Source organism: Aedes aegypti, chromosome 3, assembly GCF_002204515.2.
Source record: "Aedes aegypti strain LVP_AGWG chromosome 3, AaegL5.0 Primary Assembly, whole genome shotgun sequence".
NCBI lineage: Eukaryota > Metazoa > Arthropoda > Insecta > Diptera > Culicidae > Aedes > Aedes aegypti.
In genome coordinates, this window is record NC_035109.1 from 359920953 (window position 1) to 359947600 (window position 26648).

At 35.2% G+C, this 26648-nt stretch overlaps 1 protein-coding gene across 1 annotated transcript in view; it reads left to right on the forward strand.

Annotated features, from left to right (window-relative positions):
- Window positions 1-6057: 6057 nt before the first annotated feature.
- LOC5574074 (venom dipeptidyl peptidase 4) overlaps window positions 6058-26648 on the forward strand; it is a 95684-nt gene continuing 75093 nt past the window's right edge. Inside the window, exons 1-2 of the mRNA XM_021853326.1 lie at window positions 6058-6139; window positions 25020-25372. Coding sequence (XP_021709018.1) covers window positions 25133-25372 — 240 coding nt within the window. The 5' untranslated portion in view covers window positions 6058-6139; window positions 25020-25132. The remainder of the gene's footprint in view (window positions 6140-25019; window positions 25373-26648) is intronic.

Sequence of the window (26648 nt, forward strand, 5' to 3'; positions counted from 1 at the left end):
CATATCATAACGATATTCACCTCACTGAAAAACCTGAAGCCCTTCGAGCTTAAAGTTACGTCAGTTCTAATTTTCAAACGTGGTTTTCTAAAATCTCAGTTTTTGTTGATATTTTCACTTCAATTGACCTCCGTATCAACTCGAACACTCACATTTATGCTCTAAATCGTTCGTGCGTGATAAAAATTCATCGAAATTTGTTTGTTCTCGGTAAAAGGAACGGTGTTCATTTCACCACCCCTGTTCATTTTACCACCACTTCCCCTACCTTTCTTCGTCGATCCAATGTTTCTAGTCCCAGGAGACAGCATCTATCCGGTTACGGAGGCATCGGGGTCCCTCCATGTCAAGTTCCTTAGTACCAAACGAATGAACCTCTTTTGAATCCGTTCAATTCTAAGACACTACGTGAGTTGGTGTGGATGCCAAACGACGGATGCATGTTCCAAGATAGGGCGTACCAGGGAACAATACAATGATTTCCAGCAGTGCGGGTCTGAAAAATCCTTGGCAACCTTGGAAATAAAGCCCAGCTGACGCGTCGCTTTTTGGATGATTGCTGAACGATGCAGCTCGAACGACATTTTCTCATCAAACTGAACCCCTAAGTCAGTCACATGATCAACTCTGTTGAGAATGTTCCCATCAATTTCGTAGTGAAAAACAATTGGATGCATCTTGCGGTGAAAAGTGATCACCTGACATTTCTCCACGCTAATAATTAGCTTGTTTCTGCGGCACCAAACGGCAAACAGTGTTAACAAGTTCTGAAGACGCATACAATCATTTTCAGTCCGTACTACAATGTACAGTTTTAAATCATCTGCATAAATCAGCTTCAATCCTTCGCCGTGAACCAAGGCAGCATCGTTGAAGAAAATAATAAATAGCAACGGTCCAAGGGTGCTTCCTTGTGGGACACCAGACTTGTTCGAAAAGGGTCCCGTAAGGTACGACTCCATCCAAGAAACTAAATTCGTAGATATTGTAAGTTCGGTCAATCATTAGAAAATGCATTTCGCCGAAGTTGGTTTTTTCTCGGAATCCATGCAAGATACCCTACTTCGGAAATAGGGCGCATTTAAGCGCATCCAGATGCGAATCGAATGAACCACTTCCGAAGTTAGGTATCTCCCATAGGTTCTGAGAAAAATCCAACTTCGGCGAGGAACCATTTCTAACTTTTTACCGCGCCGACAATACTCCGAGGGAGGACAGTTTATGCAAAAGTATTCGGTGGTCAATCTTGTCGAACGCAGCTTTTAAGTCGGTATAGATTACGTTAACTTGTGCCTTTTTTTTCCATGCTCTTCATGCATTTCGACGTAAAAGTCAACAAGTTCGTAATAGTTTGTAACATCATGGCAATCACCGCTTTTGAAGACGGGTGTTATGAACGATTGTTTACAGATGCGTATGAATTTTGCTTGAGAAAGTGACTGATTGAAGATATCGCACAATGGTTGTACCATGTTGTACCAATGCAGAAATATACAACGACAAATAATAATTGTCGGTAAACCATCAGGACCAGGAACATACGATCGTTTTAACCGTTTTAGCTTCTTCGCGCCGATAAAGAAGTTCGCGGCCAATAAGACTGTGGATGTTTAGCATCAAGCAGGCCATGCCTTTGGTACAGATTATTAATACTCAAGCTGTAAAGAAGTGCAGATAGGAAAACTGCACTATATCCAAGGGGTGGATCACTTGTTCAATGTATTGCTGTTTGCCTTTGAGGTGCAAATCTTAACTAAACGTCCTCCAAATGCGGTAACACAAAACAATCAAAGGACACCTAGCAACGATCATACAAATCACCGCCGACCTAGCAAGAAAAATGTATCTTTGACATCGCATTTCTTGTGGAAAATCTTATCGCGTTTGGTGTTCCCGCATTTGATATTTGCATTTCAAACGCACACAGCAATACATCAAATGTAGGGTAGGTGTACCAGTTATGGACATAATGGTTCCCTATTTCGCCATACGTGATAATTTGATTATTTTCAAATTTTGGATCATTCTCTGCGTTCTAGTAGTTTGGTATCAAATGAAATTTAATGTTAAAACATTCAAAAATATTCAAAATGTGAAAATTTTCGAGAAAACAAATATGGCTAAATAGGGAACCACTATAGCCAAAACTGGTACACTTTCCCTACATTCATTTGCATCAAATGCATTTTTTCGACATTCCCATCAACTTAGCATTGGCGTTAGCAACAAAACCTTAGGGTTCATTCAAATATTACGTAACGCAAAATTTGCCAATTTTGGACCCCCTCCCTCCCCCACGTAACAGCTTTTGTATGGAAATTTTTAAATTTTTGTATAAACCGTAACACTATGTCAGACCCCCTCCCTCCCCCTGTTGCGTTACGTAATATTTGAACAATCCCTTATCAACGTATCCTTCTATGGACCAATGCACGAGTTCACAAATTTGACGTTTGAGCGGTGCCGTATTCACTCGTTGCCATGGTCACATAAACAACACGGCTCCGTTCAAACGTCAAATAATGAACTCGTGCATTGGTCCATAGCAACGCGTATTGTTTGTTGTTCATGTTTGAAAATGTTTGTTCTTTACAATGATGATCCATTGCTAATAATCATTTATTGCAGATAATTGAGCAACTATTTCCATCGGATCTTTGAGGCATTGCGTTAACCCTCTAATACCCAAATTTTTATTTTCGATTTAAATATTATTTTTCGTTATCTAAAATCGTTCTAAACACGTTTTGGGCATTTATTTATTTTTATTCGCAAATTTTTAAATTTTGGTTTTTAATTTTTATAATTTTTTTTTTGAACATCCCTAGCTTTTTTCATTTTTTCTTGAAGCCTTCTCTAGTTGTTGATTTTTGGCAATAATAAAAATTTTAATTGTTACGGTATTTTGAAAAATATTAAATTTTTAATTTTTTTTCGGAGCGTATTTTATTTTCCGTGTAACTAACGGAAAAACAGGTTTGAAATGATTTTAATACCACCAGGCTCTTCGTTTGTGATAGGTTAATCGTAGAAAAATATAAAAGGTACGATTTTTTATATTACACGTTAAATGAAGCCCAGGCATTTGTAGGTTATATAAGAATGCTATTTTTCAAACAATTTCTAAAAATACAAAAAAGTTTCAAAAGTCATAAAAAACTTTTCTGATATGCGTGTTATGCGTCAAGGTATAAGCCAAAAATAAAATCATTTTGATTTCCGAGCTACGAAAAAATACACAAAATTCCAAAGTGTACCCCGTCTAAAGGCGGGGTTGGGTATTAGAGGGTTAAGAAATATTGTAATGATAAGCCTTATCCTGCGTGCATACATAAATGGAACTACTTGCAAGCAGGACTAGTTATAAAACTATTTTTCGGTAAGCCCGTAGTCTGTAATGCAATTTAGTGGAAGTGGACCGGATTTATCTCAATGAGCTACCAACACCTTTATTCGATTGGGCGAATCGGGTTGAAAAACTCAGATTCAGTTGAATTTGAAAGTAAAACGAGTTATTTATTCATGACCGAATAAATAACTCGTTTTATTTTCTGTAATGGTAGTACCTCTCCGGATCGAGCAATGTCTTCAACTTGCCACATATGTTTCCTCGACCACGTTAAGTCCACGTACTTATTGTACTACTATCAGTGAAAAATATTAGTGGCTACTGGTCAGTCTTCAGGATCTCTAGACTTCAGGGTCACTACAAAGGACTAATAAGGATCAAAATGGGAATCACTGTAACTGTTACTGTCTATTGAGTGAGTTACTTTTTAACGCGGTAACAAAAACTCTTGAACCAAGTGAACTCAATCCACCATGGACCAATGCACGAGTTCATTATTTGACGTTTTAGCGGTGCCGTGTTATTTATGTAACCATGGAAACCAATGAATTCGGCACCGGTCAAACGTCAAATTAGTGAACTCGTGCATCGGTCCATTCCACTATTCTGAACCAATTTTCTTCCTCGTTGAGCACGCAGGCAGTTAACCACGGTGACTATTTAAAACTTCCTCTTGCAACAGAAATCTCGTTTTGAACCTACAGTAATCCCGAGAGGATGGCAAACCGGAACATCATGGCTGATAACTCTGAAATGAAGCATCTGCGCTAACAAGAGGAATACAAGGAATTAGTCTAACAACAAATAATAAAACTTCTTTACATATCAACTTACACACTCGCTCCTCTACTTTAATATGTTCTCGGGCTTAACTGTCCACGGAAAGGCTTGGAATATCGTTATCTAAATATTCTAAGTCGATACTCAATTGCCACCAAATAGGAAGTACTACAAATCTTTCGGTTTAACAAGTGTTGGATGATTTAGCAGTGTTTTCGAGTTTGAGAAATGACAAGTTTGACACTTTGACAAAGACAAACGTTTGAGCAAGCCATGATTTGCAAATTTGCTAGAAGTGTACATTTAAATGCATTTGAATGCAACAAATTTTCTCGGAATATCAGATGCATCCGGAGTGATCCACCCCTTGACTATATCTAACTTTTTTGTAATTTAATCCACCAAACATGCAAAATAGGACTTAAACTTCCATTTCAGATATAATTTGATTGAAATTGCACGATTAAATTTCGTGTCAACCGATTTTTTCAACATGCTTGCAGTCTCCATAGAAAATTCTTCATTTCTCTTATATGGAAAAATACAATAATATTCTAAACCATCAAAAAATAACTTTTAAGCATCGAAAGTATAATGAACTTTGATGGAAAGCATTGTTATACACATAAATTTTGAATTCTTTGGCAAATTAAGCAAAAAAATTGCCGTACAAGCTGGCAAAATTGCATGCAAGTTGGCTGACATAGTGAATTTTCGCATTTTCAACAGTAAATATCTCAAAAACTAGACGTGCTATGAGTTTCTGAAAACGGCAATGGATTCAGCTAGCCTTAATTAAGTGAATAGCTGTATTGTGGTGCTAGAGACAAAATCGTGTTCCGCAGTGTTATCAACCTTTGCTATCGTTAAATCAGCTAATAATGTGCCAAAAATTTGAAGCACATTCATATATTTGGTAAGGAAACATCTCAATGCTCTATAGAAACTAAACACCAGGCTCTCTCCCAGTTTTTGAAATAATGCCAGGAAAAATGAAAAGGATTTCGCCTGTCAAATTGATCAGAGGAACTCAATCATAAAAAGATGCACTTTTCAAACACAATATCATGTGGCCAACTTTGGAGTCCATAGCTTCTAGAACATCTCAACCATGTGAATTGAATCATCTTTGACGGTGTGTTGGAGAACGGTGTGTGGCGGCGGATAATGAACCACGAGCTCGCCAGACTCTATGGCTAACTCAGTATCCAGAAGGGTGCGCTGGACAGGGCATGTTACAAGACTGCCGGATAACATCCCTGAAAAATTGGTGTTCGCGTCAAATCCGGCTGGGCCAAAACTTCGAGATTTAGCGTGTTATAATTTGTGTACCATCTCTAATAGACTTCCATATGTAAACAGAGCATTTTTCTAGTTCTATGAGGGTGCTCAGAGAGCTTTACCTATTTATGAAAGCATTGACCATATGATACCACATCAATAAATTTTCTAACCAGAACAGTTTGACGATGTTCTAGATTAACCATAACGAAACTCGCTGTTTCGGCAAATAAGATCCTAGGTGTTACTTTTTCCACCACCGTCATATCAACATGAACAATTGACCGAATAAATTATGCAACACGTGTTCGATATCGAATTCCATCATCAATGAGGCCATTGAGTCTCGCACCTGGCGCATGTCTAACAGACCGCTGACCCATCGAAAATTTTTATGTGAACTTACGTGAGTTTTTCCCTGACTAGTAGGTAGAAGTTTACTGAACGTTCTGAAACCTGTTTCCGCCGCGCGCGCGACACATTGTGAATTCACTGCCGCAAGCAAAATACACATCAGAAGCAGCATGAAACCTTACATTGCGCTTTGGCTTGACTTTTAGCTGACTCAACGGCGTTGAGTATCGAATCGAAACGTGCATGCTTCAAGCTCCCTTCCGAGCCAGACATCAGTAGGTATCTCGTTAGATCGGCGGCTGGACGCGTCCCGAGGAGAAAGGTTCCCGCGAAGTGCGCGCTCTGAGTTTATAGTCAATCAATAATGGCTTAGAGGTGAATATTTGAGGCGAATTGGTTCGGAGACTGTAGTGACGTCGATCTCGTAGATGTGTGACGCAACGTTGATCAGCTGGGAGGTCGCGCGCCTTACGTGAAAATACGGCTTTTTGTTTCGCAAAAAAAAGATCTTGACTCCAAGGTGCTCTCCAAACCGTTTTTATCAGAATAAATCAGCATAAAGTCCGTGCTCACCAGACATTTTCTATTCCGTGATTATCAGAAGAATTTTACAATCAAAACTTGATTCAAAATTGGTTGTTTAGTTATTTGTAACGAATAAATAAATAAAAAATAAGTATCAGCCATTCCATGAAAAACCGATCTAGTGGGTCTCCGAGTTCCGTGCAAATTTGCTATTTTGTTCCTTATCCGAAATAAGGATACACGTATTTTTGGATTTTTTGATTTGGGTGATTATTTCCGAAAAAGGTGACCAGAAAAATCGCGATTTTGCAAAATTTTTATTTTAAAAAAAATTATAACTTTTGAACCGTTTGACCGATTTTCAATCTATTTGGACGAAATGAAGGCTAAAGATTTTGACTTTTCGGGAAAAATATTAAATTTCACAAAAATTGTGTTTTTTACATGAAAAAACTCTATAGTTTCCGTTTTTTCGTGTTTTGAAGGCCTTGCTACCAAAGGGGCTATTGCTGGTCTCATTTTTTCTTAAAAGTTCAGAAAATATTACGTAAACTGTCAAATTTTCAGCGATGTATGTTGTTTAGTTTTTGAGATATATTTTTTGAAAATAAATAATCAGTCATTTTTCATCGGCACACACTGTAGATCTCAGCGCATTAGATTTGTAATGTTTAAAAAAAATCATAACTTTTGAACAGCTCAGCCGATTTCCAATCTTTTTTATGGAATGTTTTGTTTCATCTTAAATAGATTTTGGAGACACAACAATAATAGACAATAACAACAATAGACAAATTGTTTCATCTTAAATAGATTTGGCGTTCTAATAATCAAATGTGTGTTAATAATATTGTCATTGGCACACCGAAGTTGAACCATATTTAAGTTTTCCACAATTGACTATTTTTACATAGGCTCAAGCGCTATAAGATATTAAGAAGCCAATTTAATCATGTTACTGAATTGGTTTTGGAGTAAAATATTCCAGATATTCTGGTGAATCCATGTTTTACATGTAACCAACTTCCAAATTCAGTGTGAATAATGAAATTTAAAGAAATCAACGACATAGAAAGTAGCAGTACAAAATGGAGGAACGTGCTGCAAGGTATAGAACATCCGTTATTATTTTGTTCCATGGAACTAATGGAACAAATCGTAGCTCTTACAGAGCCTAATTTTAAATGATTGTTGTAAGACTTAAAGACTCTCATTCAGTAATTAATAATCAGAATAAGATTTTCAACTGAAATAAACTGTCACACTAAGAATTACAATATTACAAAATTGCACTTGTGTAGCTCGCGCTGAATGGTTTTAAGAAGGTTAGGAACAAGTTTGAAATTAATTTCATTCTTACTTGAAGGCAAATATATACCTATCATTCTTTATAAGCAACTTAAACAAAATTTATGTAAACTTAACTTCGGTAAATTACTTAAAAAGTGAGCTGATAAAGCAAAAGCACGCACATCCGAACTATTAATTTTATATTTTACATACCTTTTGCAGTAACTCCAAGCAGAACATAAAACTCATTGTGCGAGTTCAACAAATAAGATCTTACTGAAAGACATTGAAAATTGAGCTCCGCAAGTGATATGATTTTGAATCCAATAAAACGTAATAATATCGAATATTTTATCCTTGCATAAGCATATTTCATGTGTTGCTGCTCTTTCTTCATAAAATTTTAATTCACACCCACCCAAAAATAAAAATCAGAATGAAGCTTAAATAAAAATTGAAAATGACACACTGGGGCGAAATTAATCTTCATATAGCAAATGAAGAAAGGTTCAAGAATAAAAAATAACCCTATCTACAAAATCTGAGTTCTCTAAATCCGAAAATTACTTTAAAATTCTTACAGCTCATGTATTTCACCATTTTACAATGATATAATAAACTTTGTATAACATAATTGATACAGAAAATCTCTGTTCACTATTATTTTCTACGTTTGGGAGGGTTTTTGGTAGGTCAAATATGCGCAAAAGTTCATGGAAACGCGGATAGTTATTGAAATAAGTCACTTAAAATGAATGGAAAGATATATGATATACACACAATATGTCCATCATGCTTGGGAGTTGGATCCTCGGCTTCTCATAATCAATGCTTTAAGTTATCGCGCTTATTAAATTTTGATGGAAAAAAAATAAAATTTTGAATGAGAAATAAGTCATGATTAAAAATACTTAGAAAAATATGCCCTTCTGCAAAATTGTGCGATTTAATCAGAATAAAGAAAAGTTATAGAAGAGCATTTTTTGTAACACTGTTTATTTTCAAAATGTTACTATAATCAATTTATGCTATTTTTCGCTAAATGATAAATTTTCAATAACTCAAAAGTTTGTGTTGCACATTTTGTGATTTTTCAACTGTATGTAATTTATGTAACTTATGTTACTTGGGAATTGTGAAAATTTAAGAATTAATGGACCACTAATAGCCGAGATGCAGACCTCTAAACTTGACCATACCACACCCAAAAATCGTGAATAGTTGAAGATGTTTGTGATAAAAATACTCAAGACAAACAAGAGTTAAATATTGCTAAGTGAAGGGCACCCCAAGTGGGCACCTAATGTTGACACACTCAATTAGGGTACCTACATTTGTTTTGTTCAAAATCAAAATTTTATTTTAAAATAAGATACATCGATCTTCACAAATATTATACATCAAGTAGGTGGTACAAATATTTTAACGAAAGAATTAAATATTTTGTCATACGTTTTTTTGCCAGTTTGAGTGATTACAAGAAAATGACAATAGATTTTGGTGGTGACGAAATAAGAACGACATGCAGAACTAACGTTATTTGAAACTTTAGTATTTCCCTTCAGTGACTCTGCTGGATTCTGACGCTTTCAGATCACTTTATAAGCATTCCTGTTTTTATAGAAATTAAAAAAAAATACACAAAATAGGTTTCATGTCTTTTACACACTTTGAATAAAAAATGTGAACATCAAACAAATAAGGTATTAGTTGCTAAACAATACTAATCAACAAAGTTTCATTTTTAAAACGGAACTTTTTGATGGTTTTGAAAAGTATTGTTTCTGGCTTTATATAAGAAACACAAATTTTATATGGAATATTCCTGTTAGCGGCAACGGATTAAAGTAAACTCATATTTACGAGAGGCACATTATTTTGAAAAAAGCGAACAGGTTATTTTTGTATCGCTGTGTAACCAAACTTAATTTTAAAAGCTATTTCAAAAATTATAATGGCTATAGTAAAAAAAATCAGAAAGCGTCTGTAACCATTGAATTGAATACAGTGATAAATGAAGTCCTTAAATTATTAATAAAATCTTGTTGTTATTGAATAATACGATAAAGCGTGTTTTTGTTACTACAGGTCGGACTCGATTATCCGGAGACTCGATTATCCGGGGACTCGATTATCCGGGATTCGATTATCCGGAATTTTAGACTCGATTATCCGGAATTTGTTTTTTGATGTTCTTGTTTTTCAATTTTTATGCATAAATCTGATATAATTTGGTATTGCAATATACAATATGAATGGATTTGCAGTTTTGAACGTATTTACGATAAGGGGGTTTGAAAAAGTGATTTTTTGTGTATACTGGTCAAAATTTTATTTTTTCTTGTAAAGACCCCTACTGTTCCTAGAAATAATTTTTGGCTACACCACCGCATTATATAAATAAAACAATAAAAAAAGATAACATTTAAGTTCTTTTATCGAATATTTCTATTAATTTCTGAGTGATTCGATTATCCGGAGGATTCGATTATCCGGAGTGAAAAAAAAAAACGATACTCCGGATAACCGAGTCCGACCTGTACTTTGATAATTTTTACCGCTCAAAAAATAGCTATATCATATTTAAATTTTAATTTTAAAAACTGATCAAAATATGAACCTTGATATTTCTGATCATGTTTGACGTTCTTTTAGTCGACGAAAACGCCACAAGGGCTCAACTTTCTTACACTGGGGTTGTTCCTATCTGACATTTCGGAAGGGACACGGGAAATAAAATACACCCAAAATTTGAGTTTAAACAAAATTTCAAAATCCGGAAAATAATGCTTTTTAAGCTTAAAACAAGGATCCATATTCAAAAATTGAGTAAACATGTGTTTCTGGTCTAAACTCAAGCGTTTGGCACTAAAACCGGTAGAGGGCTTCAATAACACTGCGGAACACGTTTTTGTCTCAAGCATCAAAATACAGTGATACCTCCATGAGTCGATGTTCCATGACTCGATATCGACTCATGGAACCATACTAAAAACATAATTTCATGGTTACTTTGATGGTCCCTAGAAGCAGCTTTCCAAAGAATTGCTGTTCCATGACTCGATATTTCCATGAGTCGATGGTCCCTTCAATATCGACTCATGGAGGTTTCACTGTACCACTATTTACTCAATTAAAGGTTGCTGAATCCATTGCCGTTTTCAAAAATATCATAGCACGTCTAGTTTTTTAAATATTGACGGTTAAAAATTCAAAATTTGACGATTTCAACCAACTTTTGTGGCAATTTATTTGCTAAATTTGTCACAAAATTCAAACTTCATGTGTTGTTAAACAATACTTTTCAACAAAGTTCATAATTCTTCCGCTGGTAAAATATTATTTTTTGGTGGTTCTGAAAAACATTGTCTTATGCCATTCAAGAGAAACGAAGAATTTTATATGGAGACTGCAAGTAGGGGGAGATCCCCCAGTACCGGACAGCACCCAATACTGGACAAAGTAAAAAAATTGAGAAATCATGGTCCAATCAAGATGGTGTTTAAGAAGAAAAGAAAGCTATTATGAAAAGTTATGTTTGCATAGAATAATACATTCTTGAAATATGCATGGCTTTTTAAAAAAGTAGAAAAGTTTGAACATCTTGAAAAAATTGACGTATCGCCTTAATTTTGAGCTTATTCAGTAATTATTTTGAAGATGAAAAAAAAAAATTTGGATTACGCAAGTATGATCAAAATTAATCCTTATTTAATACTATGAATGTATTTTGTACCATAATTATACTAAATATGGATAAATTACAATATTGGTTAAGCACCTCCTATCCCCAAGTTTCGGACAGCTTGATTTGTTATAAGATATTTTCATAATTATTGCAGCGGTGTGTCAAAATACATTCATTTTTCATGGATTCCGTCGATCATGGTATCAAACAGGTAATAAAATTAAGAAGAATGATAATTCAGAACAACATCGTAAAACGTGCTATTTTTCATCATATATGAAAGAGGTTTTTGATGGACATCCTGCAAACTAAGAAAAACTCAAATTGTTCTTGTAAATGTTGCAAATGCATCAAATTGGTTATTATATACTATTTCTATAGTAAACACATTCAATGGTGTTCAAATTTAGAGAATTCGAGGCATTTCCAGATCGTGTCCGGTATTGGGTGCCACCTTTCAAGATCGATCAATTTGGTACTAAAATACATCATCAAATTGCAATGTCAAAATTCATATTTATATTTTCATATTTATTTTTGTACACAATAAAAATGATAATATATATTATAAATGGGTAACATGAGCACATAAAACCAATATTTTTCGAATTATGAATTTAGTGACTTAGGTGTCCGGTACTGGGGGATCTCCCCCTATGTTGAAAAAATCGATTGAAACTGAATATAATGGTAAAATTTACAATCAAATTATATCTAAATTGAAAGTTCAATTTTGCATGATTGGTGTCCTATTTTGCATGATTGGTGGATTGAATCACAAAAAAGTTTGATAAATTATACTTAAAATGTCATGTAAACATTAATAAAACCTGTGTTTTATACAACTTTAGAGACCTGTAGCTACAAATTGTGACGTGCTGGAACATTTCTAAGAACGGCATCAAACTCAGCGACCCAAAATCTACTAGAGACACTACTTTGATCCTTGAAATACGCAAAAATGTCATTTTTGTTACGCTGTGTAACTAGACAAGCCATGTTTTGATTACATGACCAATCATTCTTACGGTAAATGTTCAAACGGTACCGTTCAAATTTCTCTGATGTTCTTTAAATTTGTGGACTTATACCATCAAAAAGGAGTAGAGTAAAGTTGAGCAAAAGTTCGAGTGGGGTAGAAATTTCTTTTTAAGATTTATTGCTCAATTCAAAACTAATGCTATGAATTTAATGGTGATCCATGGTGGTTTCGAGTAATGAACTTTCACTCTAAATACATATTATAGAAATAAATTAAATAAAAATTGGAAATTTTGTTTATAGATATGAAAATTGTGATCGGTTCAACTTTAATTGCATAGAACAGAATAAAAAAATCTTATTCGATTTTTATGTAAGGGAATTTCAAGGTCTATCATAAGAATGCTTTGAGATGTAGATCCTTTTTTTGGCCTTAAAGGGTAAAAGTTTGAACCAGCAGTGCAAAAATTCAAACCATTTATTATTTTGCGGAAAAAAATTGCCGTAAATTCACATATTGTCGTAATTTAGCGCAGATATGCAGTTTAGCAGTAGAAAGCGAAAGGTGAGCACATAATTGATGGCGATTTTTTCCCGATAATAACGGTCTGGAGAGCACCGTGGCCCCATGTACGAAAAGGTGATCTTATGGCACCGAAAATTGTGAATGGGAGAAACTCATTACGGCACGAAGCATAGGTTACACCTACCCGCAAATCTTGGCGCGGCCGTGGATGTAGTGGTATCGCGCAGCATCACCACCGGCGGGATTTCGTTTCGCGACTAATGGCGCGCGAATGCCAGATGATCATCTTCGCACCGCTCTTGCTTTGTTCAACGAGCGAACGATGTCTACATGGGTGCAGCGATTTAAGTTCGCTGGTGCAGTAGATTGTATGTCTCCCCACGAGTCAGTGTTTTTGTTTAGCTGTTCAGTCTTAATTTCAATTTGAATTGTGCAATGAGCCGAAGATGACGGGGCATCACATCTCTGAAGTGGCGTTGAGGAAACTTACTTTAAGGTGCTCGTAAAGTGATAGTGAATTGGAATAAAGAATCCCCATCTCGTTTGTTTGATTAATGATACGATCTGTGAACGACTGCTAGTGTGTATATAGTCTATAGATTGGAAGAAAGAAGAAAGGACGGACACATGTCCGGATAAGGTTCAAGTCTACTTCTGTTAATTACTCAAGCTCAACGACAATGACAGCGGCGACGACAGCCAGAGGATGATGGCAAGTGCGTTTTATCACCAATTTCCTATCGAAGGGTATTTCTTTTGTCGTGGTTGGCGTTTCATCTTTGGTCCAACGGCATGGACCGTACAGCAAGAAATGCAGTTAGACTGGTTAAAAAACTTGATAAATTGTGATTTGTGTCATTCTTGATTGAAAACAAAAAAGTCTGAAGAATCGATAAGAATCGATCTGGTTGACCGGAGAACTCGATTTGACAAGTAAGAGGTACGTTGGAGCTCCCTAAGAAATTCTCCCACGCATTCTTCCAAATATTTAACACGTAAGTTTCTCCCTGAAGAAACCTTTGATGGAATCGCTGTGAGAATTCAGAAGTGCCTGGAATCCAAAAATCAACAAATTCCAGTCATCGAAGGTATCCTGGTATTTCCATAGAGAAGTTCCAGTAATAAAACCTGGAAAAATCATATAAAATTCCCAATAATACTATCAGATGTGTAAAGTAACTTAAATTTCCTAGGAACAGGCCTAAATAAAGTGCCATTGAACCGATCTTATGTAAATCCTTCCAAAAGGACAAAAAACATTTTAGTTCATGTCTAGCCTAATTATTCCTTCCGTTGTTGAACATTCTTATCCATCGACTGAAGTGAACAACGTGTTGCTGATAAACAAACACGCTCCCATTCTCAATATTCTTCTCTTTTGATGTTGATGCAAATTTTACCAGACGCATAATGATTTTACTGTTTTTGCGTCTCCGTTGACCAGAGTTTCCTTCTACACATCAAACAACATGATGCGTTTTTTTTTCTTATCGCACCAAGCCATCGACTAGTAGTTCCCGGTATGTACGTACAGCTATCTTTCCATGTAGGACGTGCTTCATTTAAGTTGTTTCCACGTAAGACGGTTTCGAGAGGAGGATTTTATTTTAATTTTATCTCACTTGCTTCTTGAGATATTCTCAACATATTTCTTTAGGCTTTACTCGTGGTTATTTTTCTGGGACTCTGCTAAATTTTCCCTGAATTCCAGCAAGGATTTTAGCATCGGTTACTTTCTTGAAAATTTACCTGGGGATTCTTAACCCGTCTAAATCTGAGTGAAAGAAAAAAACTAAGCTGACCCCGAGTTCATCTGGCCACTTTTATAAACTAGATATATGTACGAGTATACTCACAAAATGTTATTGAAATTCTACAAGTATTCGCTGAGCGGTGAGAATTTCAGTAATTTTGCTTTCGCTCAGGCCTATACGGGTTCATAAAATCTATACAAAAAAAAAAAAAATCGTAATGTTTTTTTTAGAAATCGTAGAATTTATTTATGGAGAAATAAATGCGATATGTATCAGATATAATTTCTGTAGGAAATCAAATTATATCACTTGAGGTAATTTTTGGTAATTTTAAAATGCTTTCGCGGAACTTTTTGAGAAATCCTCAAGAGAAATCCTGTAGGAATCCCTGGATTATGTTCTTGGTAAAATCTCTATTGCCATTAAATCTTCCATTTTTAGTCCCGAATGTCGTGTTGTGTTAAAAAAAAAGAAATGTAAATGAAAAAATAGCATTCGGAAGAACATTAAAAAAATGAAATTTAATTTGAAATGTGTTGTGTGTACTTGGGCAGGAAGAATCCTACAACTTGAAAACAAGTTTTCAAAAACTAGCATTGTATTTCCAGTTCCCTTATCAGCCTAGTTCATATTGCTTATTTGATTGGTTGCCTCTTTGAACAGTATCTTTCACCACTATTTTTGATATTATGGAAAGTAATGGTGGACGGTAGCAAACCTAAATGCCCAAATTCAAATTGCACAAATTATAGCAAATTGTCTGACCCACACAAAAAATTCCAAATTTAGCGTTACGCAATAAATGGACGCTGCCTAAGAAATCTCTCCTCCTCCATATATCATACAAAATTAATGATTTCTTCTGCACCTTTGAAAATTGATCCATGAATATCAGCGTTTTTCAAAACATTTAACTGAGATTGGCACCACATACATAGCACTAGTTCTCAGCAAACTAGAGCATAAGGCAGCGAAAACAAATGCCAAACGTAATTTAAGTTCTGCTATCATTGTAATGTTTTAACTTAACTGTAGGGATTGAAGGGAAAAACTAAGCAAACGGGAAGAGACGAATGACACTTCAGTCGTGTAAAGTGTTTCGAGTAATGAAGTTGTGCTGGAATTGCTCCTGGTGCAGTTCGGTTGATCCAGCCTTTAGGTAGATTGGCAATTCCCCCGAGAAAGTAAAGCAACTCCTCCGAGAGGGTAAAGCAATTCCCCCGAAAGGGAATGAAGAATGTGGAATAAGGAATGAGAAAAGTGGAATGAGAAATGAGAAATGCGGAGTAAGGAATGATGAATCAGGAGTGAGGAGTGGAGAATAATTAGTGAGGAGTGAGTACTAAAGAGTGGTGAGTGAGAAATGAGGAATGAGGAGTGAGGAATGATGATGATGATGATAATGTAGAAACAAAATGTTCTCACATTTTTGTAATACATTTATGTTTTCTTTAGTATGAATGAACTCAAAGACAACATGTGATTAAATAATCTTACTATTAGAAGAGTAGATCAGAAGGAGAATGTAGGGATTGTGCGGAGTACTATAGAAATTATCAAATAAGCTGAAGGGCTTATAGCTCCAGTAGCAATGAAAAATTGAGCAAACGGGTAGAGACGAATGACACGCCGGTCTTGTAAAGTGTTTCAAGTGATGAAGTTGTGTTGGAATTATTTCTGGTATGATTCTGCTGATCCAACCTTTAGATTGGCTTGCCGGTTTCTCTCTCCGGACTCACAACACTTAGAAGTTTTAGAAACAGTCAATTTTGAGAAAAAAAACGAAATCCTCCTGTAAACTCTAAACTCAAACGGTATTTCTGAGGAAATTCCTAGGATAGTATCCAAAAACGGTATAAGTCGAAATATATTGAATAATCCGTAGAACAATTTTCTTGAGAAAACTCTTGAAGATATTACTAGTAAAATTTCTAATCGATACCTAAAAAAAGTTCTTTAGAAATTATTAGATATTTTTAGCAGTTTCAGGTGGAAGAATCATCTTAAATAATTAAAATTGGTGTGAATTCTATAAAATTCCAGAAGCATAACATCTGGAAGAATCTCTGAAATAGTTATTAGGGGTGTTCTCAGGAGCATACTTGAACAAATTGTTTGATTAGTCTAAAGTTGCATTTAATCAAGAAATTCCAAAGAAAATTTCTGGAAACGGAACTTTTGAAGAGTACCGTTAAACGGGTTAACTTTGATAATGCGGGTAGCTTTGATAGTGCGAGACCCACAATATACTAAACGAAATAACAAAGTTTTGTTAATCAGTTAAGCAAAACGAATGCGAAAGCTATTTTCGTTGGAATCAAGTACATTTGAGGATTTATATGCAATTATTAAAAATTTATAAGATTTTAGCATTTTTAAAACGGTCACAAACAATTTGTTTTACGATCACTATTGGATGAAGTCATAATGAGTTCGTTACTTATCCTTGACAGTTGTACTTGAACATGAATTCGGTCTCAAATCTCTTAGCGGAAATCATTTTTGCAAACTGGGGCCATTTTTGTATTCTAAGTCAGAAATTTCCATATAGCGTTAAACGCCTAGAGGTACGCAACGCCCGATAAATGTTCCGTAATTCAATCGATTTTGTTCGATTTATACTCCATTATCAAATTTACCCCAAAACAGAAAACAGACTTTCGATTATATGAAACATTATATATACATTCAGAATAAATCTTTTGGCAATCTATCAACTGCAGTCGATAGTTAGGATACCATTATTTGTTTTAAAAATATATACAGGTCGGACTCGATTATCCGGAGTATCGATTTTTTTTTCACTCCGGATAATCGAATCCTCCGGATACTCGAATCACTAAGAAAAAATTGTTATCTTTGATAAAAGAACTTAAATATTATCTTTTTACGTTATTTTATTTGTATGATGCGGTTGTGTAGCCAGATTTTTTTTCTAGGAACAGTAGGGGTCATTACAAGAAAAAAAATTTTGACCAGCATATACAAAAACCCACTTTTTCAAACCTCCTTTTCTTAAATACGTTCTAAATTGCAAAACCATTCATATTTTATATTGCAATACCAAATAATCTCAGATGTATGCATAAAAATTAAAAAAAACAAGAGCATCAGAAAAAAAATTCCGGATAATCGAGTCTAAAATTCCGGATAATCGAATCCCGGATAATCGAGTCCCCGGATAATCGAGTCTCCAGATAATCGAGTCCGACCTGTATTACATTTCTTTGAAACAGCATTAATAAATATTCAAGTTTTCTTCGATAAATCTTTCAAAGTTACCCCGTTTCACGGTACCTAAAATGAGTTTATGGTGTTATTCATGAATCCCAAAAGAATTATTTATCCTCCTTGCATTCTCTGGCTACCCGACCAGTGGATAACAACTGAGTTGTAACAGCTTTTGTTACTCAAATAGCGCATTTTTTCTAACAAAGTGTGTTTTAATTCTGGCTGGTTAGTAGTTAAAATAACAAAAATTATAACACAATTTCTTCTACACTAACAAAATATGTTATAATTTTAACAAAAAACATAACTTACTATGTTTCAAATCAAACAAAATTATTACTCGTTTTGTTATTTTCCATAAAGGGCCGTCCATAATTGACGTAGCATTTTTTCACTGATTTTTTACACCCCTCCCCCCTCGCAGCATTTATTCACAAATGCTGAAACTTCTCTTGGAAAATACGTAGCATATCAAGCAACGTTCCCCCCCTCCTTTATTTTTTTTATTTGTTGCCTTCAGCGATTGGGCAAAAATGAATCATTAAAATCCAGAAATTCAAAACAAAGTTTGATATAAAATATTTCTGAATTTTTAGGATAACCTGACGAATGATAGTTTGATATACCGTAGCGCTAAAAATCATTTGGTATACAGTTTAAACTAGCTAATACAAGAAATAAGTTTAAATCTCATTGAGTCAATTTAGGTTCAATGTAATTTGTAGTAATTTTGCTATTGTTAAAATCTAAAACAAGTTTACAACTGAATATGTAGAAAAAAGATAAAAATCTTATTCGGATTGATCAGCAATGAGTAAGGGTTCGAAATATTTTATAATATTGTACGAAGATTTCCAGATTGGACACGGCGGTTCTAAGCCACCGTTCCTCAAATTGCCGTCCAAATCGTCGGTCGATGAAAGAGAGAGAGATGTATTCGAAATCGACTGGCACTCTAAAATTTTTGTATACACCGTTGCCGTTGGTGCAACACGTACGTGAGATTGCCTTTTCACTACCACGATTTTGATGTGGTTTGTTTTGATTCCTTTTGACATTTTTTTTATGTTAGTTATGCTACGAGCTGGATGGAAGCAGGGGAGTTTAGTGCATACTTGGAAAATTTGATTTTGGTAAAGTTTCCAATTACTTTGATTTCAATCAAATATATAGAAATGTGTTCGAAACTGGACTTCAATGTAATGGTTATATCTAAAATCGTCTCTTCACAGATGTTTTATGTTAATCGTGAGTATCTGCGGACCACAATCCTATTGAGTTAGAAGATATTTATACCGCCTGAATGTATTGGAGTGCCCCTAGAAATTTACCGCTGATTTCAAATCAGCTCAAGCAATGTCCCTTCAAATCCATCTTCCAAGAAAATTCACAATATGTTAAACAGAAACAGGATTTTTTTTATTTTTTTGTGATTTCAGAGAAAATGATCAACAAAACACCTCAATTTGGAATGCCGTCATTGTTCTATAAATTCAAATCCATTCATCAAACAGTGGCCAAATAAAGAAAAAAAAGTACATTTGCAATTTTTGGAATGTTTCCAAAATTTAGCTATTTTTGTACAATCATCTTTATTGAAATTTCAACTAAACTTAATCGCCTTCACCCATACTGAAATATTCCTACACAACTCATAATAAAATAATAAAAATGCTCTTTTGCTGAATTACCGAGTGATTTAAAAACCTTAATGATAGGAGGATTAACAAAAATCGTTGAGTTGACTGAGTGGAGATTACCTTTAACATTGAACGCACTGAATAAATATATTGTTTTGCATATTTGCCTATGAGCATATTATATTCTTTTGAGGAAATAAAGCTCCAACCGAAAATATGAATTAAACAAAAACAGTTGATTCTATGTCTTGTTAACAAATGAAAAAAAAAACAATATTTTTCATCGACTTGAAAAAGTGCATTGATTTTACTTAACATATCTAACATTATTTATTTTATTTATAAATAACATAGTTTGGACACTAATACAATATAATATTCACATAACAATTTAAAGCTTCATAAAATCTGCTTTATTGTCGGGAAAATTGAAAATTTCTTAGTAAATTTTTAATTTTATCATATTTATGTATTGAAGCTAAATCATCATTTCATAACTTAAGTTTAATAATTCAGGTAAAGAAGTTTGATAAAAAACTATTTGTCATTGTTTTCAGCGCTATTATTCAAAATGCTTCATCCACCGGTTGGGATCCCTCCCTCCTCCTTGTCACAGATCGTCACAAATCCGTTAACCTGTTAACGCCCAAGGTATCTCACAATTGGAATTCAGCTCCGTTTTTGTTACTCATAGTCGTATTCCCATAAATTAAATTTTATTTCACCAAAAAATTTCAAGTCTATGGTGGGGATCCGAAAAAATTCTTGAAAGTGTGTCGTCCATATCTAGCTGTTCTATAAGTTTATTTTCGAAATTAATCAAATATATTTTCATGCAGTTCGACCCATTACAATGTAAACAAGTTGGAAAAAACTGCTGGTGAGGGGTAATTCATAAATTACGTCACGTACAGAAAAGGAAGGAGGAGGTTACAATGAAACGTGACTACCCATATAAAAATTGAAATCCATACAAAAAATGTGATACAGAGGAAAATTGAGGAGGATAAATATGGCAAAACTTTGCGTGACGTAATTTATGGACGTACGCTGATTAAGAAATTGCAACATAAAGAATAAAAAATTCAGAGGCGAAAGGTGCATGTCAGAACTAAATCATTTAGTGACTTCAATTCAATTTTTTGCTCTACCACGTAAGTAAGATATAGACATACATACATTTCCACACATGTACATGTACAATAATGCACACTTAAGCCATTTATACCAAAAACAAAATAAAATCTTACATCAAATTTAGAATTTAGAAAAAAAACCTACAGATGTTTCAGAATAGTCTTCAAAAAGATTATATAAAACTTGCCAGCTGATAATGGAAACATAACTATCAAATTTTTTTTTTTGGCTCAAGTTATCAGTATACAATGTGACTCTGATCTGACAATGATCGAAATTTATATTTGGCAATATCAGAATTTCGTTAGTGCTGATCAAAAGTTAGTCCTTCAGTCCAATGACAGTCAAATATTGGACTCCAACTATTACATGCTTTACAGTGAATATTTGAAGCCATCATTATTCGGCTATAACGTTTAAGTTACTGCATCACTGATGCATATAGTCTTATTCACCGATAGTACCGAATCCACGCGGTCCAAGCTTTTTGACACTAGAGCTGACCAGAATACCTGGGGAGCATACGGAAGCGTTTTTGTTTGTCACAATTTTTGGACCGAGTGAGTTCAGCAAGGAAGGCTCTTTACTGCTACCTCAACGCGTCGCTGGTTCTAAAAGGTAAACAGCCATACAAAACTACGACCAAACAATGGTGAAGCCGTAATCAATTTTCTCGAAAACTTTCATTTTGGGAATTAAGTAGAATTTTCTGATTAAATTGGCAACAACGTACTGCAGTTTATTACCTGTAATTTTGCGAATAATTATTTTTACTTTTCCACGTTTAAGTCATAAAACTGGTTCTGGACTTAGGTTGGCGGCTATTCAATTTTACTCCAATTTGACAGCCGCCCTTCACCATTGGAGTTCAGTTCATGGATGGATAAGTCAATTTGCCGTTTGTTTTGTTCTTCACTCCCTTCAAAAGATGTAAATGGTGTCAAGGTTCATCTAAAAATGTAAGGAGCATTGCATCCGAAATAAGCGATTGTTGCTCGAATCGATAGTAAGTATCCATTGTTTTGATCTAGGCAGACCAATTTCTTATAGGTTGTTTCCTTGATGTTTCGCACATAAAAGCAATTCCCAGCTAATATGTTTTTTTTTGCGAAAATATCTCCTTTAGTTGATCATCGTTTTCGAAGATACCAAATTTTTCATCACTGGACTTCAATCATGACAATGACTTCCGAACTTAGAAGGTTTTAGGCGAATAGCTTTCTTTGGATTTAATCAGTAGACTGATATATAAGCGAAAAAAATGTGTGCCCAGTAGTGACATTTAGGTGATTTCCAAAGTAATAAGATTCCAGGCAAATAGGTCTCATTCAGTTCTCCAACTTTGTCAAAAAACACTAACTTTGTATCCAATCTCTAGATTGAGATAAAAGTAAATAATGTGTTTGTCTACTAGCGCCACCTTGGGAGAATTTTCCAAACTACTATGTTTCTGGGCGAATAGATCCCATTCAGCTGAACACTTTTGACGAAGATACCAAATTGGAGAGTTCGATTTTTTTCAGTTTCATCGCTGGACTGATATAAAAAAAATAAAATATTTGACCACAAGCGCCACCTTGGGAGTGTTTTCCGAACTAATATGGTTTTAGGCGAATAGGATTCATTTAGTTGTTCAACATTGTCCATGACACAAACTTTGTATCTAATCATTTGACTGAGATATTAGCTAATAAAATCTTTGCCCACTAGCGCCATCTTGTGAGTGTTATGAGGTTTTATGTGACTAAGTATCATTTAGTTGTTCAACATTGCCGAAGACAACAATTTTGTATCTCATAACCGAACTGAGATGCAAGCAAATACAATATTTGCCCACTAGAGCAATCTAGTGAGTGATTTCCCAACTAATAAGTTTTCGGGTGACTAGATCTCATTCAGTTAAACACATTTGTCGAAGACACCAACGTTGTATATCATCACTGAACTGAGATATAAACAATCAAAATGTTCGACCATTAGCGCCATCTTTTGAGTGTTTTCCGAATTCATAAGGTTCTATGCGAATAGGTATTATTTAGTTGTTCAACTTAGTTGAAGACATCATTTTTGTATCTCATAACTGGGCTAAGATATAAGCAAATAAAGTTTTGGCTCACTAGCGTCATCTTGGGAATGTTTTCCGAATTTATAAGGTTCTATGCGAATAGGTGATATTTAGTTGTTCAACTTTGTCGAAGACACCATTTTTGTATCTCATAACTGGGCTAAGATATAAGCAAATAATGTTTTGGCTCACTAGCGCCATCTTGGGAGTGTTTTCCGAATTTGTAAGGTTCTATGCGAATAGGTATTATTTAGTTTTGTATCTCATCGCTGGACTGAGATATAAACGAAGCAAATATTTGTACGCTGGAAAGTTGTTTCATATGTTGCTTATATATGCGACATTTGTTGGTGTCTGTGCGCCACCTGACGAGTTAATTCTGAATTAAAATAGTTACCAAGTGGAAGTCAGCAGTCCTGTGATCAACTTTGCACAAGACAGTTTTCTCCTAAACCTCTTTATTTTCAAGATATTTGCTCTACAAGTACTGTCCTATTTATAGGACGCTGGGCGTTCGGGGCTTCTGTCCTATTTTTAGGACGCTGGGCGGATATGGGTTAAGACACCCCCCCCCCCCCTCAAATGCTACGTCATTTATGGACGACTGCTAACTAAATTATAATAAAAATTGGTAATTTCTTTGATCTTAGATTTTTTATAACGAATTGTGTTATTATTTAGTTTAAAATGGAAACAAATTTGAAACAGCTTCTGTTATTACAACTGATTTTGTTTTAATTGTGTTATAATTTCCTCCATCAACTCTTCCTACAAAAATGAAACAAATGTTATTTGTAACAGATTTTGATGTAATTGTGGTAATCCACTGATTGGGTACGCTCATTTATAGGTTGCTTTTGTTAAGATATGAACTATCATGCATCTACACCGAGTTTTGATATTGGATGAATCTGGGTATGAACGCATTGTGATTCCTATATGTATACGTTTAGGTACTCCATTTACGTGGTTGCTGTGTACTATTCTACATGGGGGGATAACTGTACTGTTATACTAGCTAAATATGGAAGGGCTGAGTAAGCGAACAAATGTTGGTATTTTATGAATGTACACAGTTGTTCGTCGGCTATATGCTTTAACTAGTGGTTGGTAAATATAAACATCTTTTGATACTGATTAACGCTATAGCAACTCAAACTACAACTGAACTTCACACAGATGTATTTGCAGATTTCTATATTAGCTTGCCGCTAGTGTACAAAACCACGAAATTTCCAAACCATTTTCAAATATCTATCCCCAATCTGACCTATTTCATCGTTCATGCGGTGTAATAATTGCATTATTCGCTCTTCCCGTATTGTTCAAGTGCGAAATATTCCGCATATAGGGCACATAAAAATTGGAAGTGCGGTGACAAACAGCTATACGCATCTTGATTCATCTCTTGCATTCGGTGGACATTGATTTGGTAGGCGATGGTACCAATGAGTAGGAATTGTTGTCGCAGTTTGACGAGGGCACGCGTGAAGTTGACACGTTCCCATATTCCGCAAATCAATCAAAAGCTCGTTTTTGTGCAAAATTTCAAACTTCACACGCATAAATCTCCTAATAGGGTTGTTCAAAAAACAAAAATGTTGAAAAATTCCATCCCAATGACTTCTCTACAATCGTAATGATGGAAATAGAATCCTGTCAAATTTTCAGCTATTTTGGTGAGTATTTAAGGTGAAAATGAATTCAAATATTCAAGAGCACAAATCTGGAGAATCAAACGCCCGTTTGAGCTGAAAACCTTATCGATTGGTCACTACCTACCTGGTGGTGACCATTCGATTAAGTTTTCAGCTCAAACGGGTGTTCGGTTCTCCAGATTTGTGTTCATGAAAATTTGAAGTTCGGCTTCGATTCATCTTTACCTTAAATACTGTATTCTAAATACCGGTGAGTATTTAAGTACTCTCTATGACAATTTTCTTCTCAACACAACAATTCTAGACTTAGAAATGATATGATTGTACTTGTAAATAAATACTACTGTGCATAGAACATTTTACTAAATTTCTCCTTTTTTATTTCCATATGAACCTACATCGCCTTTGAGCCACCAGTGAATCATCACCGAAATGGCTTAAAATTTGTCAGCACTATATTTTCATCCATAGGATTTAAGAGGAAAATAACCATCATCATTTTACAAATTTTCAAAACCAGTTTTTTTTGCTCAAAGTTGAAACAAAGTTCAAGAAATTCTATCATTACATTGCCCTTGCTATCAGTAATGCAATGATAGATTTTCATGAGGATTTCTTTTGATTTGAGCGAAAAAACTGGTTTTCAATTTTCGATGATTGCTGATGATTGAATGATGGATTCTTGAGCCTTAAAAAAAGATGCCTATACGGCTTTTCTGACTTTTTTTTTGTAATATGAACGGCCCTAATTCCCCAATAGATTCGTACCATTTGAAACATGAGCCACTCATCGTCGTCATCGTCGTTGCCATTGTCGTTGATGACCAAGTGTGCAGCAGCAACAGCGCTAACTAGTGCCAGAGAGGGTGTAAAATGAACAGAAGCAACACCGTAACGGTTGGCGTCGAATATCAAAGACTATCGCAACGGGAGGAGCACGAAGACGACGCAGATAGTGCAGCAGGTGGAGCATCCAGCGATAGCGAAACGGAAGAGTGGTCAGTTCTGGGGAGCCCGCCGAGAGCCCGGGATCGTTTGGTGCCGAAGCAGCGATTCGATTTGGAGGCGAGTCGCATCTGCAGAGTGGCGAAAATGAAGATCGAAATGTACGAGGTAAGTTTGGAGGCGTTAATTTCCTATTGTTTGTATGATGCGGGAAAACGAGGGAAAATTTATGCACTTCGATTGCTTGATGGTAGGTTGGATGCGAAGTGCATTTAGCAGTAACCTTTGATGGAGGTCCAGGAGTATGGTGTAAATGTGGGCTTTGAATCTGTATGATCATTGTATGCTTCAATATATTACACTTCAATTCAGTAGCGTAGCTAAGGGAGTGCGGTCCTCACTGGGACCCGAGCTCCTATGGGTTCCGAAATTGCAGTGGAGATTTATTATAGCAAAAGTTTGACATAGTTTGTAGGAAACTGACAATTTGAATGAATGAAACAAAAAAATAGAGTATGCCAGCATAAGTTTTGAAGTAGACTTGGATCAGCGATGTACAGGGGCCCCTTGATATTCTCTTGTTTGTAATACATTAGGGCTACTTAACCTAGCCCCTGGGCCAAGGAGCCCGGAGGACCGTGGCTTTGGGTATCTTTATTCTGGAGGCCTTCACAGATATTTGTTTTGTAAGTTATTTTACTTGTACCGTTTTGATTCATATCACGGACAGCTTTGAATTCCGGACACTCTACTTTGTATGGGAAACATTTCACATGAAATGTTTCAATTTTTGCCGTTCAAAAGTTTGCACTTTAGAGACTTGCTTTAATAAGCTTTTTCCATAGATATCCATGAAAATTTATAGTGCCTCACTACCTTAGGTGTCCCTTTAGCGGTTTGACGATTTCAATTGATGATCTGACTTTTCTATTTATGATTTGTTTGGCCTGTCCGGAATTCGAATCAAAGTGTCCGGAATATAAGGCAAAAGTGAGGGAGCGTCCGGAATAAGAATCATGAGTAGTCCACACATTTCTATTTATTAAAAATTATTCGTGTTGCGGAATCAAAATATTTACTCACCATTCGAAAGTTAAGTGTTTTGAAGATGAATCATACGGAATGGTTTATATTACATGCTTTTTAAGGAGTTGTACTTCAATGAGGTCTTAAGTGTCCGTAATATGAATCAAAACGGTACTTGTCCAATCAATTGTACGCATGAGAGAACTGAGCCTTCTTACAGCTAAACGCGGCTTGATGTAGATACTTAAGTAGGCTGAGCTTAAGTATTTTGAAAATGTTGAATCTCATTACAGCTTTCAATTCATAAATATTTATCTAGTTTGTGAGCATCCAAAAAATCTGGAGCATTGGTGAGCTTAAGCTTGTACACATTTCCTTACCATATGACGCAGGTAATTTTTACAAATTTAATTTTTTT